At 31.8% G+C, this 17742-nt stretch overlaps 1 protein-coding gene, 1 long non-coding RNA gene and 1 other non-coding gene across 6 annotated transcripts; 2 read left to right on the top strand and 1 right to left on the bottom strand.

Moving 5' to 3' along the window:
• Positions 1-1094: 1094 nt before the first annotated feature.
• LOC106079224 (tRNA (cytosine(38)-C(5))-methyltransferase-like) lies at positions 1095-13291 on the bottom strand. 4 transcript variants are annotated; one of them, XM_056042949.1, is made up of 9 exons: positions 13143-13291; positions 10385-10490; positions 7653-7762; positions 7081-7229; positions 5334-5556; positions 3683-4104; positions 2750-2807; positions 1938-2094; positions 1095-1246 (listed from the first exon to the last, which is right to left on the bottom strand). In XM_056042949.1, exons 2-9 carry the CDS (start codon positions 10443-10445, stop codon positions 1140-1142), a joined length of 1287 nt encoding a protein of 428 aa, XP_055898924.1. In that variant the 5' UTR covers positions 10446-10490; positions 13143-13291; the 3' UTR covers positions 1095-1139.
• Positions 2505-6790, top strand: LOC129928681 (uncharacterized). Its single transcript, XR_008780148.1, has 2 exons — positions 2505-2618; positions 4385-6790. It is a non-coding gene; the product is annotated as an uncharacterized LOC129928681 (long non-coding RNA).
• Positions 13292-13344: 53 nt separating the features above from the next.
• Trnae-cuc (transfer RNA glutamic acid (anticodon CUC)) lies at positions 13345-13416 on the top strand. The gene has a single exon. It is a non-coding gene; the product is annotated as a tRNA-Glu (tRNA).
• The last annotated feature ends 4326 nt before the right edge of the window (positions 13417-17742 follow it).

Genomic DNA, 17742 nt, shown 5'->3' with positions numbered 1-17742 from the left:
CAAGATAATGTAATCTACTCTGAGCTTGCTTAATGGAAAAAGACTCACAGACTGTCCCAATCTCAGGTTAGCTTGAAAGTACACTCAACAATATTTTTGTGAATGAAAAAATAGGGCACAATGTGACAACACTTAGTCCTTATTTCAAAAAAATCTCAATAACACTTGTACTCATCTTTGATGGAAATCCCAAGTAAACATCAATGCACTTGGTGTACTGGTACTCATCTTTGATGGAAATCCCCAGTAAGTATTAATGCAATATATGTTTGTAGGTATTCATCTTGGAAGGAAATCTCAATGCCCTTTGTGTTCTTATATTTGATGGAAAACTCCAGTAAATCAATGCATTTCATGTACCAGTACTCATCTTTGATAGAAATCCCTATAGTAAACATGAATGGACTTTGTGTACCTGTGCTCAACTTTGATGAAAATCCCCAGTATAGCTCAATGTACATTATGTACTCATCTTTGATGGAAATCTCCAGTAAATCAATGTGTGAACCTGTACTCATCTTTGATGGAAATCCCCAGTAAGTATCAATGCACTTTGTGTACCTGTACTCATCTTTGATGGAAACCCTTAGTACCGGTATATCACAATGTACATTGTGTACTCATCTTTGATGGAAGCCTCCAATATATTTTAATATCAACAGTATTTTAATATATTAATTTTAAATTACCAGTATTAGTTAAAATTCATTTAAGTTTATTAATCTCTTATTATGTAGTGATCTGCAGGACCAAATTATGGATAGAGATTTGTAGTGGTATTTTATGAAAGTTTAACATAGACTTTCATCGCTGTGTTTCTCAAATAATATCAGATACCCATCTCAGATCAAAGCCACAGAGCCTGAATTATTAACTAATGGTTAAAAAAGCCAGGAGTCACACCAACAGAAATCATAATTACTGTTTTTCTCTCTCAAAAGCATTATTACTTAATGAACTGCATCCTGTGTTAAGGAAGCTAGCTTGAATATGAGCCACATTATATAAAAATAACTTCAGAATTATAGCTTTTAATATAAAATGAAAGAAGATTTGCCAAATAAATTTAAAAAAATAACCAATGAAAATCCATATTGGTTTAAAAATTTATTTAAAACATTAACTACAATGACTTAACATCATAATATTTTGGTCATAAATTGGATCAGCTGTGTTACTACAAAGACATTTAGGCTGTTGCCTAGAACTCTGTACTTCTGGACTTTGGTCAGGCCATCTGGAAAACCTGAAAAATAAAATAAAAATTGATACCCTTAAGGAATCTTAAATTTAAGAGGGTTAGTACGGTAACATTTAGTCACAGAAAGAGGTACAACAAATTTTGCCTTAACCATTTTATAAGCAACAGATGAGAATCTCATGATTACAACAATACAATACTGTGTGTATTGTTCTATGCATTTTAATCATTTTGACAGAATACACAATGTTAATAATGTTCCTTTATATCTATCCCTTCATCCTTTCTTAGTTTTCAAACATCCTCTTTCAAAACACATTCACATTTCACATTCACGCTACCCTGCCCACCAACTGTAACAAGAAGAAACATGAGAAAATAGGCATATAAAGATAATTTATTTTATTTTTTTTTTTGTTACTTATACTTTGATCATTTTGTTTAGTGTAAATTTAAAAAGCATCTAAAAACTTTCAAATGCCTTTAGAGATTCTTTATATGTATAAATAAATAGTGGTTTAAGATGTAAAACAATCAACTAAAATCACAGACATCTATCTATGGCCATGGTCTCCTTCAGTCATAATGCAACTGTGGATCATCTCACACGTATAGTACATCCAGAATAATTCATACACTCACTGCCTTGCTGATGTTGTTTTTTTGTAGAATAACAAAATAGTGACCACTTGATGACATTAAATTATAGAAGCTAAGATATTTCAAAAGTACTCACTAAAATCTTTAGGAAAACATAACAAGTTGGCAACTTCTCTAGGAGTAAAGTATCTCAAATGCAAATTTCTCAGTATTTCCATTTCACTTTCACCCCAATCATTTCTGTTCAAAGAATTGACTGCTTGATGTTTGAGATCACTTGCAGCTATCACATGCTGGATTATATTTACATCACCAAAAAAAAAGTAATATTTATTGAGCTTCTAAGTTGGTTTAATAAAAATTAACATTTTATGATAAAATAAAAAAATACATTGCTTATATAACATTGTTAAAAAATAATTTTTGCTACTCTTTAATTTTTTTCAAAGGCCTATGTGTCTTTTAAGAAATATTTAACAATAAAGACTTGTCTTTTAAAAATATAAACATCTGAAATGTAAATACAATTTATTATATTACACAAGAGAAATCTACAATTGGTCCGCTTTCTATGGTGGTATTATCATTAAAGAAAAAAGCAAAGATTTCTAAGCTGTTAACTTAGCCAACTATTCAACTATTCTAGCATCAATGCAACATCCTTATTTGCTCTCCTCCACCACATATACAACTATTTGTCAACAGGAAAGAGTGACAGCTGAAGACATAATTTGACATCTGAAATTAGCTATGCACATGTTAGTTTTTATTTTACAAAAGCGACAGACAAGACCAAGTTCCAAAGGGGAAGTACCAGGTGCTTGAAAAGTTTGAGAAAAAAATTCATAACATTAGATTTTATGCTGATTATTAGTACCGGTAATAGAATAGGCTCACTTACAATTATTTTTAACTGTAAAAAAAAAAAAACAACTACATCAAACTGACCTGTATATCTGAAGACATCTGTACCACTGAACCAGCTCCTTCTATATAGTGCCCATACCTTGACAATAGTATTTAGTAAGAACTTTTATTATTTATAACAAATAGAGAAAAATCAAAGAATAAGTGATGGAACTAATTCTGTTGGAATGATTCTCATGTTAAATGTCTAAATAAGTTTGAAATTCATTTCAGAGTGTCAAATTAGCTTTTTTTTTCATTAAGTCATATTCTTCTATTTATAAAACTATATTTATTTTTTTAATTTACTAAAATTATTGGGGCGTATGACTGAGTGGTAAATTTTTCTTAGCTTTTAAATAAAAGAAAAGAGGCTCGAATTCAAATTTTGATGGATACTATAAATTATTTGAGATTTAACTCAAGCTGCAAGGCACTTAGCTAAGTGCCTCAAAGTAGTATGGAGACTTATTAGACACGTACCGCCTCTCCCAACATGTCAGCAAAAGATATTGGAACAGAGAGCAATGATCGTACGACAGGAGCGAGGAGATGTGATGTACAAAAAAAACAACTTAAAACCATGGACAGATGTCAACAAATAACTAGAATTTTCTAACATAGTTAACTATTCTGAAAAAGTTATTTAAAATTTCATTTTTTTTTTTTTTATTTAAACTTGAAAAAAAAAAAAAAGAGCATCTCTCTGACATCAAGTTAAGAAATACTTAAAATATTTGTTGAAGAACATAATGTTGTCTATCTAAATGTCAACGTAAGGGTTAACTACTCACCCAATTAACTCTTAGAATAACACACAATGATGGTATAGCAATTTTGGACAGTAAAAAGTTCAATAAAGTGATTTTTAAAAAAAAATGAAATTTAAAAAAAATATATACAGAACTTATTTTTTAAAATGTTTTTTTAAATTCAAATCTATAACAAATACCTATAATTTCAATAGTTAATTACCTTTTTGTGAAACAAATAGATTTTTTAAGCTCTGGGTAAACAACATCCATGATAACAAACATTCGAAGCTCCTTGTCTGAAAGCCAGTAGTCTTGAAGATCTATATTATCACTAGTTTCCATATATTCAGACAATGATAGACTTTTATCATTTATAAATTTATCATCCTCTTCACAATATCTCATATTTCTACCGAAGTCCTTTAGACTACTTTTGGCTTCATTTTGCAAAGAGTCACTTGATTGTTGGCTATCTTGAGTTTTTACACCTTGCAAATCAGAACTTTGTGCTCTGGCACAACTAGGCTTTAAACTTTCAGAATTGTCATTAACTAAAAAGTTTGTGTTTTTAACAGCCTCTTGTTCATGAGCTGTAACACTGTCTTTTAAAAAGCTGGAAAAATCTTGAAGCTCTGTTAAAATCTTAAAGCAAAAAGAAAAATAAATAATAAAAAAGGTCTATATACAAATTTATTTTATTTAATGATATTTACTTTAAAAACAAGTCTAATGTTTCAATTCAATTCCAAGATTTCTTAATCAGGACAAATATTAGTACTGGTAGATAATAAAGTTACATTATATATCCTAAAGGTCTGTGGGAAAGTAAAATACAGTTCACTCCTTTCTTAAGCTTATGGTTTGTGGGGGGTCCTATGTTGCAAACACTTATATTTACTATTTACATTATTTTTTATTGCAGGGATTTTTCTTTGGAATTATTGATAGCTAATGGACTCTCATTCATCAAAAACTTTAAGAAAATTGTCTGAGTGGACTGAACATAATTTTGTTTGTAAGAAGAATGTGATGTACTGGTATATAGATCACAAGCAAAGGTGTTGTGTATTAATTGCTAATACATGCTAATCTGTAACTGATAAAAAATGAATATTGTGTTATTAGATTCATGTTATTTTATCTTCCACAATATTTTTGGTTGCTATTATATGATGACGTTAACTGATAAAAAATCAATATTATATTGTGTTACTGAATAATATTTTTATAGGGTGATGAAACTGTTTCTGGATGCTTTGTTTAAAAAAAAATACTTTGGTACATTGAAAACTTGAAACAAAAAAAAGAAAGCTATCTCAATTGGCTACTGTCAAAATAAATGCAGATCAATGGCCTGTCAACTCTTTCTCTCTTAATCCACAATACCATTGTTAATTATGATGTATGCTGTGTGAAACGGAAAGTGACCTCAAGACAATTAAATGTTTTATATATGTTATATATTAAGTTTTGTGAAAATATAAATAACTATCATAAAAAAAAATACTTTTAGTTCACTTTGGATCATAAAATATTACCTAGATATAGTTTCAAAGAGAGTTGTCCACAGTCAGTAAGTTTTTATTTTTAAATTCCATTTTCCAAATTTAACTTTTATTTTGGTTTTATAAACATTTGTTTTATCTTATTATTCCCCTTTAATTCTAAACCAAATATAATATTTTCTGATAACAAACAAATAAAACTTATCAAAGTATAATCATAAGAGGGTAGTGAAATACATATGAGCAAAATGAATAATTCCGTGGGAACTTGGAAAATAATTAGGGAGAGTTAAATTGGTCAATGGGAGTTGAAAGAATAATATCAAATAAAATATGAGAATATAACTTTGGAACAATAACTCTTACACTGTAATTACCAGTAGCTGTAGTCATCAAACACTGATTCCATTTGGCAGTAAGATAATATCGGAGCCGGCTGTTGGGGATTCCAAATTGTAATGGAGTCAGTAGAAACTCCTGATAAGTGTAATTACAATATTTCAAACACTCAATCAGCTGACCTCTAGTCTCTGATGTCTCAAACCCTTTGACATTTTCTACAAGAATGTACACAGGTTTTACTTTTATCCTGGCATAAAATAAGAAAAAACACATTTTAATACATCACCAGGTGAAACATTGAAAAACTCCTACCTTAAAAAAAAGTAAGCAGAGAACATACTGGTGGATCCCTTATATGAATTTTAAAAATGTTAATGTAGAATATTATTTATGCTGGTATATTATATATTATTTATATATTATATATCATTTATTATTAAATAATATTTACTATTGTTGAATTTTGAACAGCATTTGAAGCACATTCTATTCATATAAAACCAAGTGTAAAAAAATCAGATAATTCATGTACATAAATCATTATGTGCCTACGAAATATCTTATGAGAAACATAAAAGTGTATAAATAGAAGTGTAGAAGTACAGAAATGTGTTTTTATTAAAGAAGAGCAGGCCTAAAAAAAGAAAAATAGATGACTAGTCTCAAAAGTACCAGTAGTAAAATGCCTAGAAAGGAAACCATAAAAACAGGAGATTTTCAATAAGTTATGTTGCAACAATTGATAAGATAAGTTTTATTGATCCAATCAAATGGAAATTCGGTTTGACAACAATTGACAACCTCAATGTAACTACTGTACAATAACAATATAGATGCACAATATAGATGCACATACGAACGACATTCGCACACGTAAAACACATACACACTCATAATCAGCGCTTTATAAATAGACTTCTATGTACTTCTCGATGACGACAGAATGTTAATTTTTAATGTTGGTCATCCAGGGTCTATTATTACTGAATGTTTTAATTTTCTAGTTTGGTACAATAATGTTTTTACGAAACTGGATGTAGGAATTAACAGTTGTGGTAAGTTCATCTGTCTGGGCAGTTGTTTACAAATATGTCCCAATCTGTTTGCTCCGGACAACTTTGTAGCTGTAAAACAGCGTCGTCAGACCATGACTGGATGGACTGTACTTCAGGTTTTGTTTTTAAAACCGGTTTGTACGTGGATGTAAGATGGATCATTGTGTGGTCTGACTCTCCAAGGGGAAATAACGATCGAGATGTATAGGCCATTTTTATGTTGCTATAACACATGTCCAAGGTTTTATCGTGCCGGGTGAGACAATTAACATATTGAGTATATGTTTTAGTACATGTGATGTGATATTCTATATCACTTGTCATTCTTTCTATTTAAATGTGTTTGTAACTTATTATGAGAATGTGCTCATGTTAGATATATGTAATGTGCTGGTTCATTAAGTATATTAAGTCATGCAAGACAGATATGGTTTTTGTTTCAAAAGTCTTAATAAAATAAAAATCTATAAAAGATGGTGCAAATAGAAAAATTTCACCTAAGACTGTAATATACATAAAGAAAAAAGTGCTTTTTTTAATAGCAATTATACAGGGTCGCGCATGAAAAAGTAGCCTCAAAAAGAATCCAAATGAAGTGGGATACTTTTTCATGTGCGACATAGTGTTAAATAACATTTTCTAAACAGTATCAAGTATATAAATGAAACTAAAATGAAGATATTAAAATAATTCTTTTGAAAAAAAAGTTTTCCTACAGTTTGATCAGATCAAGGATGTGGAGAAAAGATTTTGTTCGTACATCATGGCAATCTCTTTTTTTCCCCACTCTAGTAAATGGCTGACAAGGAGGACTCATTAAAATTGTGTTGATTTGAAGATCTTCTAACATCTTTAAACTAAGTTTCTGAAACATAACAATGAAAGATTCAAAATGTTACCCCCTTTGTTTTTTTTTAGCACACGTCTGATTTTTTAAAACCATTTTCCATGATTGATCCAATTTAGTAAAGTGGACATAAGATAAAATGATGTGTTTGTGAGAGTAGAGCACAATTAGATAATATTCTCCAGTCTAACAGGCTCTAATGTCAATCCTTTTTGATAACACTAACACTGGTACTTCTACTAAGAAAGGGAAGACCATACAAAATAGTTAACTTAATTTCTCCTGTAATAAAGGATTTGAATTTTTTTTTATTTTTATTATGGATTGGATTTATGTTAAATTTTATGAAATAAAATAAACAACCAAAATTATAGCATTATGAAAAATAATGTTAATATAAGAGTACAACAATTATCAACTTACATACAATCCTAAAATTACCTCAATGCCAAAACTTTGCAAATTTGTGTCAGCAAAATTGTGCTTATACACTTTATTTGCTGTGGTATTAATGTCTATAGCCAGGACTATTTCATACTCTAAATGACTTTCTGTAAAGAAAATATAAAGAAATGACATAATAATTCTCACAATTAGGTTATTTATTTATGCTAGTTGATAGAATTAAAAGACCCACTAAATGTGATCCATCTACAACAGTGCTGAAACTCATCATGGTGAAAAAAAAACAAAAAACAGCAGTTATGACTAGAGCTGGCTTTAAAAAGGCAAGAAATAGAAGTCGCCTTTCAACAGGCCAGCATGGAGGTGAAGGACAAGTAGATGGTATTGTCAGGGAGACAAGAAGCGGGGTGTTGTGGAAGGTCATTTCAGGGAGGTGGAAGATGTACAGTTCTGCAAAATTTTGTCTGATTACAACTGCTTTGGAACAAATGGAGAGTGACAAAGGCCTGTAACCCTGTGGCAGTGATAATCCCTGAGCAACAGAGATGGCACCTGTAAACTGTGTGGATGAGAAGAACCAAATACTTAAAACTACTGTTAATGTTTGTTGTTTTGACATTTCATTCATCATACTCACTGTAAATAAGCATCCTCGCAATATATATTTATAATTTATTTCCATCTTTCTAGAAGGTTTTGATGATGATCACACAATTAATAAAAACAATCGGGATGCCATCATTTTGTAGAACATCAATTTATATATATATATATATATATATATATATATATATATATATATATATATATATATATATATGTCACGATCATCAATGGCGTTGATGTCACAATCTAAGATGGTGCCACTGTCACAATCAGACTTGAACTATATTGCACCATCAATGATCGTGATTGCCGAGGATCTTGAAATGATCTTTCGATAAGATGATCGTATAGAAGTAGACAGATCTATGTTGATAAAATGATCATACAGAATGTTGCCAATTGATAAGAGGATCATCTAGGTCTAGGAGTTACTACTTGACAGATATGATCTAAGTACGTTCTAAATTCAATGAAGAAACTTCTCTTTGTCCAAAAACAATTACTTTAATTAATAACTTGAAAACATATATATATATATATATATATACTAGCTGATAATATTAGTAATGGCACTATTTAAAGTGACATATTTAGGCCAGCTCCACTACCACTAAAGCGAAAGCCACCTTGACCTGCAGTATATGTGGACAGAAGTGTCTCTCCAAAATAGGGCTACACAGCCACATGAAAAAGTGTTCGAGATGAACCATAGTCGTTCTACGACTGAAGGAGGCCAATGAATTTAGGACAGTGTAACATATTTCTTATGCCAGAAGCTGACAGTAGAAGTTAAGTAGTGACATAAAAGTGACAAGTCTATTGTCAGCTGCCAGATTTAAGAACCTACTTTGAATCAACATTCAAAGGTTTGTGTGCAATTGTGTCAATAGATTCAGAAATGCTGTTTGGGTGTGAATATCAGAATGATCAACCCAGGACATGGGCACAAAGGAGTTCTGAACTGCAATTCAGCTTCAGAACTGCACAACTTATTTCTTTTTTTTTTCTGAAGTATCAGTAGTATTTCGTTGATATTTTAAAGTGTTTTGTATAATAAATAAGAAAAAAAATGTATTTGGAGATAATATTGTACAGGCAGCAGGTTCCCCCTCCAGCTAGGGGATCTGGGGGAATTTTCACTTCTCTTCCAGCAGGGTCTGCGAAGTGTTTTTCTGTGTTCTGAGCTTTAGAAATTCATTCTCTTGGCATCTACAACACACTTTTCTCATAGTAAGAAAGACGCATATTAAGAAGGGTTAAAGTAAAAAGGGAAGAAACAGGCCAATATGTACATCAAATTAAGATTAATAAGAAGGCAACACTGACCATATGCTATTATGAGAGGAATAATTAAGGCATATATATATAGCACAGGTAAATCTGTAATGCATGTGATCGTCATGAAATAATCTTCATGTCTATATTAAGAACTCTTGTCGCTGACCTTCTTTTTTAAGTCCTCAACATAAGCAGTTCGGGTAAATTCAACCACTATAACAAAAGAAAGTTGAGAAAAATTGTGTTCACTGAGATGTCTTCTTCAAAAAGTTTTGAATCAATATTGTTGCAGATGCTTCTTGCAAAAATGGTACACTTTACAAAAGGTCCAACTTAGACAATGAAACTATGTCTCTTACTTAAAATATTTACAAAGACACCTATAAGAGATCTTCCCTCCCCCCTGTCAGGACATCACACTAAAAAACCAAGAGCTTTATTTGATTTCTTAATAATTTCATCAATTTAGAGATTCTGAGATAATTTTTCAGCTATTATAACATCTAGGTATTTGGAGTTTTTAGCCTGAGTAAATGTTTTTAGATAATCTTAGTAGATTTTATTTGTTTTAAAAAAGTTTGTTGTTTTTACTTGTAATAATAGCATTTTTAGGGAGAAAGACATGGTCCAATCGATTCGCATTTCTGTAATTCATGTAATTCTCTTTGTAAAATATCAGTATCTTTTATTGTTTTTAATGTTCAGGATTTGTTCACTTATTGATTACTCAAAATTCAGAACATCTACTATACTTTCTAGTCCTAGACTAAGATTTCAAACTAGGAGATGATTTAAAGTACAACTAACATCAAAACTGTACCTCTCTATGTCATCGTTAACTAGGTCAATGTCTAGATTCTATGCTGAATCTAGAATCAATTTACCTTTTAGTGCAAAATGCATGCCACCAATTCCACTGTATAACTCTAAAACTTTTAACTTCATTCTGAAATTTCGATTTTACAAGTACATGGAGGGAAGCCTCAAGCTCTGTAAAGAAACAAAGAATTAAAAAGTTAACCCTTTGACTCCATAATGATGCTCCCAGTATTGATTTCACCCAGCCATACTGTGCGGATCAATTCTGGCAACGTCTGTGCTTTTAAAGTTATTTTCTCACTTTTTTTCCTTACATAAATGTTTTCAATAACTAAAAACTTTATCTCGAATTGTTTCCCTCCACTAAACATCAAGAATTTCCTTCTTTCAACATGTATTTACAGAGAAAGATGTTTTTAAAGAGTGGGGGCTTAAAAAGGCTCTATTAGATTTTTCTTTAGATTGATGTTCAAGATGTTTGTGATGTTGGATGACGAGCTCAAGATAACCATCTTATGTGTTTTTAAATGTTATAATAAAGTTTTGTGAAAATATGAATACATTTAGTAAAAAATTATTTTCTAAAATTTGGATCATAATATATTTTCAAGAGCTAGAGTTGTAGACTTGTCCACAGTTGGTCACTTTTCAATAGCTTTGTTGTTTGTTATCAGAAAATGTATTTGGTATACAATTAAAGGGAAATGCATGCTCTTTTTATATAACACAAAGTCAAGTTTATAAAATTAAATATTAATTAAATTTAATAAGGTCAAATAAATGATGGTATTGTTGATTAGGAGAGAAAGAGTTAACACTCCAGCATATTTTTTCTTTGTTTGCTAGATCTAGATCTAATTGCGGAGCTTTGGATCAATTACTTTTAAATGCAATTTTGAACTTTACTAAAAGGTTTTCCATTATATATATAAAAAAAAAAATGAAGATAAATATAAGAAAAAAAAAGTGACTTTTTATGGTAGGGTGGGCCGAAGAGGAGACTTATTTATTAGTTATAAATACATTTCAAAGTTGTTTGTTTGTTTTTTCAAATGTATAAATATACTTTACTTTGTGACACAGTTTTATGTTAATAATATTGTGAATTTGTGAAATTCATGGAATATTGGACATATCTTCTGTGAATTTTGGATTTTTCAATATTAGGGGTAAGTGTGTTTGATCTCATTTTTTTATGTTAAATACTTGCCTGATGTTAATGAATTTACTTTTTTTGGATTCCTCTGTTCTTGGGCATTAAAATAGATACATATTATGTCAAAACTGATAATGGTTTTGTTATTCAGGATGATGATAAAGTATAATTTGCAACTTTTTTTTTTACCGAGGGGGTGGGGTCTGGGGGGGGGGGGGGGGCTCAATTAATAGGCATAAATGTCTTAAAACACATGTTTATATATTTTTTTCAAATGTTCTATAAATATACTTTACTTTGTGATATATTTTTCTATTAATAATATTGTGAATTTGTGAAATTCATGGATAATTGGACATATCTTCTGTGAGTGATGGATTTTTCATTATTAGGAGTAAGTGTGTTTGACCTCATTTTTTCAAGTTAAATAATTGTCTGCTGCTTCTGATTTTATTTTTTTTGAATTCCTCTATTCTTGGGCAATAAATTTGATATATAATATGTCAATAATAGCCAATTTGAAATTGGTCAAAAAAATGGTCCTAAAAGTAGAATGTTGAGAACTCAATCTGTTTTCCGCCATATATTATTGGTTAGATCTATAGTTTTATAGTCTATAAAGTATAAACAAAATCTCAAAGAACCCTAGTTTTTTTAGATGTGTCAAGTAGCTCCTCGTTATTACTGTTTGTTTTTTACTTGCACCCAATATAGCATTATAGGCTTAATACCGTCCCATTTATTTACAGTAACCATGATAAAATCAGTAGCCTTAATAATTAAGGAAGTTTTTCTTACATAGTTTGCACAATAAAATAAAACAAAAATGTGCATGTCTGTGTGTGTATTTTTTGCCTTAAAGTTAAAGTATTAAAAACCTTTGCCTTTAGAAAGAAAGTTAATTTCATTGTTTAATTCTATTGACTTATATATTATATTATAAGACTTATTAATTAGATTTAATGTTACTTAAAATACTTAGAGTACTTAGAATTAGGCTGGCTAGCCGCCGCTAGGCCTAGTAGTGACTAGATCTTTAGATCTATAACTGTACTGTAATACTGTATGTATAAGTATAACTAGATCTATAACTTTAGAATTAGATCTAGAATAGAGTAGAGCAGTACTTCAGTAGTGAGTAGACTGAGACTGAGTCTGACTGAGACGACTGAGTCAGTACTAGAAGTAGATGTATATAGTAGAGGGTCTAGTCTAGAATAGCTAGAATAATATAGAATAATAGATTAACTTTGATTAAGATAGATCTAGATCTCTTAGACTGGCTAGCCGCCGCTAGAGTAGATCTAGAATCTAGATCTAGAATCTAGAGTCTAGAGCCTAGATTTAGATGACTAGAAAGACTAGAGTCACTAGATCATTACATTATATATCTAATCTATATATATTAATTATCATTTAATCATTATTAGATGATAGTAGATCTAAATTTCTAGAGTAGAGCCAGTAGTAGATTTAGATGAGTAGTGACTAGATCTAGACTAGATTAATCTAGATCTAAGACGTCTAAGTGAGTAGACTGAGAGAGTCAGTAATGTCAGTATTTGAATAATTATTCGGTAATATCAGGTTTCGACTGTCAGTCTCCAGACTAGTAGTCTATACTGATAATACTCACTAGACTAGATATGGGTAATTTCCGCTCTTACCCTATGATCTAGAATCTAGATCTAGACAGCGCCTTCGACATACACGGGGTCACGATCTAGATCTAGTTTATATCCATACCGAACAAAAGTTGTGGCACATACAGTAAACATATTGGTCTGAGCTTGTGACTTTATGTAGTTAAAGTGGTAAAGCAGACATTAAAGTAAAAAAGTTATTAAAAACTTACATATATTTGTATCCTCCCAAGTGGTCTAGTGGTTAGGATTTCGCGCTCTCACCGCGGAGGCCGGGGTTCGATTCCCCGCTTGGGAAGTGATTTTTTTTTTTCTTCTAGAATTCTTTTTTTTTTTTTCATTCTAACCTCTAACCTGCACGTGTAAAAGGAGGAAATGACTAATAAAAAAACAAAAAAGACTTAATAAAAGTAAGCCTAGCATACAAAATGATACAATGAATTTGATTGATGTAAAATGTTAGTATAATAGTATAACGATTAATATGGCTGTAATTATTATTATGATAGTTCATAATTAAAAAAAAATACTAATGGAAACACATTTGTTTTATTTTTCCGATAATTTAATGCCGAAGTGCAGCCGAAAATATAGGCTACGAAGGCAATTCCCTCTTTTGTTCACTGTGCCGCGATTGCGTTGCATACTGCAGAGTCACTAAAAACCCTTTTCAATATAGATCTATATATATATATACAGTGCTTTTTTTTTTTTGTGACGGTAGGCCTACATCTCGTTCTGAGGCCGCATGCAACCAGGTGCTCTCTTCTATGTCAGCTACGGTAAGTTGGCGCCTAAGCTGGTCTTTGAAGCGTTTCCGTGGGGCACCTCTGTTACGTCGACCACCTCTTAGCTCACCCAAAAAAGATTGCTTTTGGCATATGTTCGCCCCCCCCCCCCTACGTGATACGTGCCCTGCCTAGCGTAACTGTCGGACCATAAGAATTCTCTGTATAGGCCTACTGTCCATACCGGTGTTCGCAAAATTGATTAATTGTGCTATTGATTCGTGTATTGTCACGTACAATGAATAATTGTGCATATGTTCAACTTGGTCCGAGAACGGGAGCTGGGAGAAAAATATGTTCAAACTTTTTACCAAACAGACAGAGCCGTCAAGGTAGACTATAAATAGGCCCCCTATCGTACCGTATCACGCTAATGGGATCCGTCCAGCTCAAACGCTGAAGGCCTTATTTTGTGTTACAAAACATACTACCTAACGAAAGTACTGTACTACATATATTATATTGGCCTTTAAACTACATTAACTCGAAATATTCTCCACCTTAACTTCTGGATCTGATACGTCCACAAAACGCCATGTAAAAGACATCTGTTCTTTGTGGATAACATCAAGCGTGCTGTCAAGGATGATGGGAAAATATGTCATCAGGTCCACAAACTCGTTTTGAATCCAATATCCGAGGTAGCCTACTGGCCGTGAGCCTCGGCGTTCTTAATTAGTCGAAGATGTTCTTGCATGAGTGGAATTTGTCAGACATCTCAACCAAGTCAAAAAAACGGACCGTTGTTTGGCGTATAAAGGTTCTCTGTTTTTCCACAAATTTGTTGTTGTTGTTGTTGTTTATTTATTTTTTTTTTTTTGCAAGGTACGGAACAACCGCTAGGATTCTTGCAAAAACTGCGCGCAGACACAGTTTTTCTTTTCTAATTTGTTCTAGAATCAAGCCATTGTGCTATATTTGGACATTCTCAAACCAAACTTGGGAGGCGTGGTCGAAAGGCTAAGTACGCTTCAACTTGGCTAACTATGAAGGGGGCTCGAGGTTCGACACCCGACACGAGCAGAGCAGAGTTGTGTTTACTGAGCGCCTAAAGGCAGCACGGAAAACCTACTCCCAGATACCCCCTCCCCCCAACTGGTCAACAAATAAGATTGGACCATAGCGCTCTGAGCATGCTATAAGCCTGAAAAAAGCGCTATATAAAAGCCATAATTTATTTATTTATACTTATATGGATGGCTGCCTGACCGTGCGATATGCGCTGGACTGTGTTCGGTCGTCTCGATGGTTCCGGGTTCATACCCTGCCCGCTGCCACTCACGTCGTCCTGCGGGAAATTTGTACTAGGAAGTAGATTATCTGAAGGAACATCAGAATCATAAAAAAAAATATATATCAACATTTTAACGTGATTTACAGAAACCTCGTGATGGTGAATTTTATTACCAAGCTTTCGTTTGCCAATTGGCTTCCAGTAACTATCGAACCAGACAACTTACTTTGAAAAGAAAATACTGTCTTAAGTCTTTGAACAAAGTTTAGGCACAATAGGAGCTACAGTAGGTCCGTTGACTATCGCAGATACAACTTTCTAATGAAAAAAAAAATACATCCGCATTTTTGTTTGTTTTGTTTTTACACTGTTTTCACACGGCCACCCAATGTATATGCACAGTAGCCTATTGGGGAAAAATGACTAGATCTATGTCATCATCCAACTTTCTGGATTCTGATTTTCCGAAATAACTTTATGAGCTAGGCGACAGTACAAAGTACAGTCCTTCTCATACACCCTCGTCTCTTTTTTTTTTCTATGGCGGACTAAAGTAACAATACATTCACTGTATAGGCCTACTTACCAATTCTTTTTATTTTTTTTTTATTCTAAGGTGAACTGTTGAACAGTGATAGCCGCTTAGAATGTCCAGGTATAAGATGCTGTCTTTACCGAATAATTTGTTCGGTACATCGAAACCAAAAATGTCATTATAGAGCGTACATGGTATTTGGTATCATATAGATGCCAGGAAATATTGAGCAACATTCCTAGTTTATGAGAACTGGTGTGATTTTAGAACCTGACGGTGACAAGGGAATCTCCTTAACTCTTTCTCTCCTAACAGACGATACCAACGTTGATTCCAACAGAATGTGGTAAATAATTACTGAGAGAAAGAATTAATAGCCTACTGGCCCCATAACAGTCAACACCCCTAATAAAAGAAAACTAGATAGAAAGATGCCTGATCCACTGCCCAGTTTATCTCTTACTCAGATATTGGTCTAGTCATATGATCCCTCCATTCTCCAATACAATAAGAATTAGATCTAGATGATCTAGATCAGTTTTTTTTGTTTTTGTCTTTTTTGTCTCATAGACCCCTTGCCATGTTTTCCAGTTTTCGGTAGACCCCCTGAATTTTTTTGGAAATTCATTAACTTCAAATTTGTTTTTCTTACAGATTCTAGACCATATAAATAAATAAATAATTATAATTATATATATATATATATATATATATATATATATATATATATATATATATATATATATATATATATATATTGATGATATTCAAATTAAAATGAAGTAAAAAAAATAATAATATGCATTACATGAATTGACTAATAAAAAAAAAAAGCCCTATTGGTTGAAAAATTTGATAATAAAATTTCCATATTGAGCTTCAATTAAGGTTTAACATTATATCTTCTCGATTAGATAATGTTTGACTAAGTTAAATTTGGAAAATAACATTGTTCATCCTGTCCAATGCATGCTACATTCATTTAATCCTCACAATAAACACTGATATTATGACGTTGTCGCAGCAAATTATCCACATTAAATTTATGAAAGAAGTCTGTTAAATAGACTATGTAAGCTTCCCGCTTTTTTTTTTTTTGGTTTTAAAATTGGATCTTTAGCACCCAAGGACAAAATATTGTCACACATTCGACAACTATCAAACTTCAGTGTGAAGGAGCCATTGATCAAAAAGTAGTTTTTTTTTTATTCTTGATTCATAAACGAAAAATTTGATAGGAATAACACTATAAAGTCGGGCAAGGTTAACTAGTCCAGCTTTATTTTTTTTTTAGAAGTAAGTCATTTGCAAGTAATTACATAAGAACCTTTTTATTTGTCCTAACTCATCTTACCATTACACCTTTGAACTGTATTGTTGCTTAGATGAATATTTTTCATGATATCAGATATAGGATTGTGTAAAACAGGTTGTAAAACCTCCTCAATGGTTGGCAAAGTTGTTGGGTTTTTTTTTGCCTACAGTGTGCAGTTTTCTAGAGTTTGATAAAGTAAAATATTTTAAAATGCTCATAAACCTCTTCTCTTTTGTGATGTTTAATCAAACTTTTTTTCTACTCTGGGTCTATTCTGAACTTGAAGTGATCCAAAGTATTTCAAATCTGAATCTATTTTATCATGTTGGCGTTATCTCAGTGATATTCCAGATTTAATGGTTTCATAGCGACATAACTTTAAACTTTATTGCATAAAAAGCACAAGTGCTATTGCTTGTTTCACAAGGACGAAATGAAGCCAAATTTCTAATAACCAACACTGGACTTTTTTTAAGACTAGGCCATGTACAATATTACTTTCATGTAGACAAAATTAAGCTATTTTTAAAAAGATGTTAAAATTTCAAAATAAAATCATTCGACTAACATAGTTACAATTCAAATGATTAACTAAGGCACAAATCATTAATGGGAAATGAAATTTAAATGAAATTTAAAGTCTCGACATGCTTAAATGAGATCCACTATCGTAGACCCCCATTTACAGGCCATAGACCCCCAATTTATTTTTTCACTTCCGTAGACCCCCTGGAAGTCCTCGTAGACCCCTG

This window comes from Biomphalaria glabrata, chromosome 10, assembly GCF_947242115.1.
Source record: "Biomphalaria glabrata chromosome 10, xgBioGlab47.1, whole genome shotgun sequence".
Lineage (NCBI taxonomy): Eukaryota > Metazoa > Mollusca > Gastropoda > Planorbidae > Biomphalaria > Biomphalaria glabrata.
The sequence above is the reverse complement of the archived record's forward strand: the minus strand, read 5'-3'. Positions and strand labels throughout refer to the sequence as shown.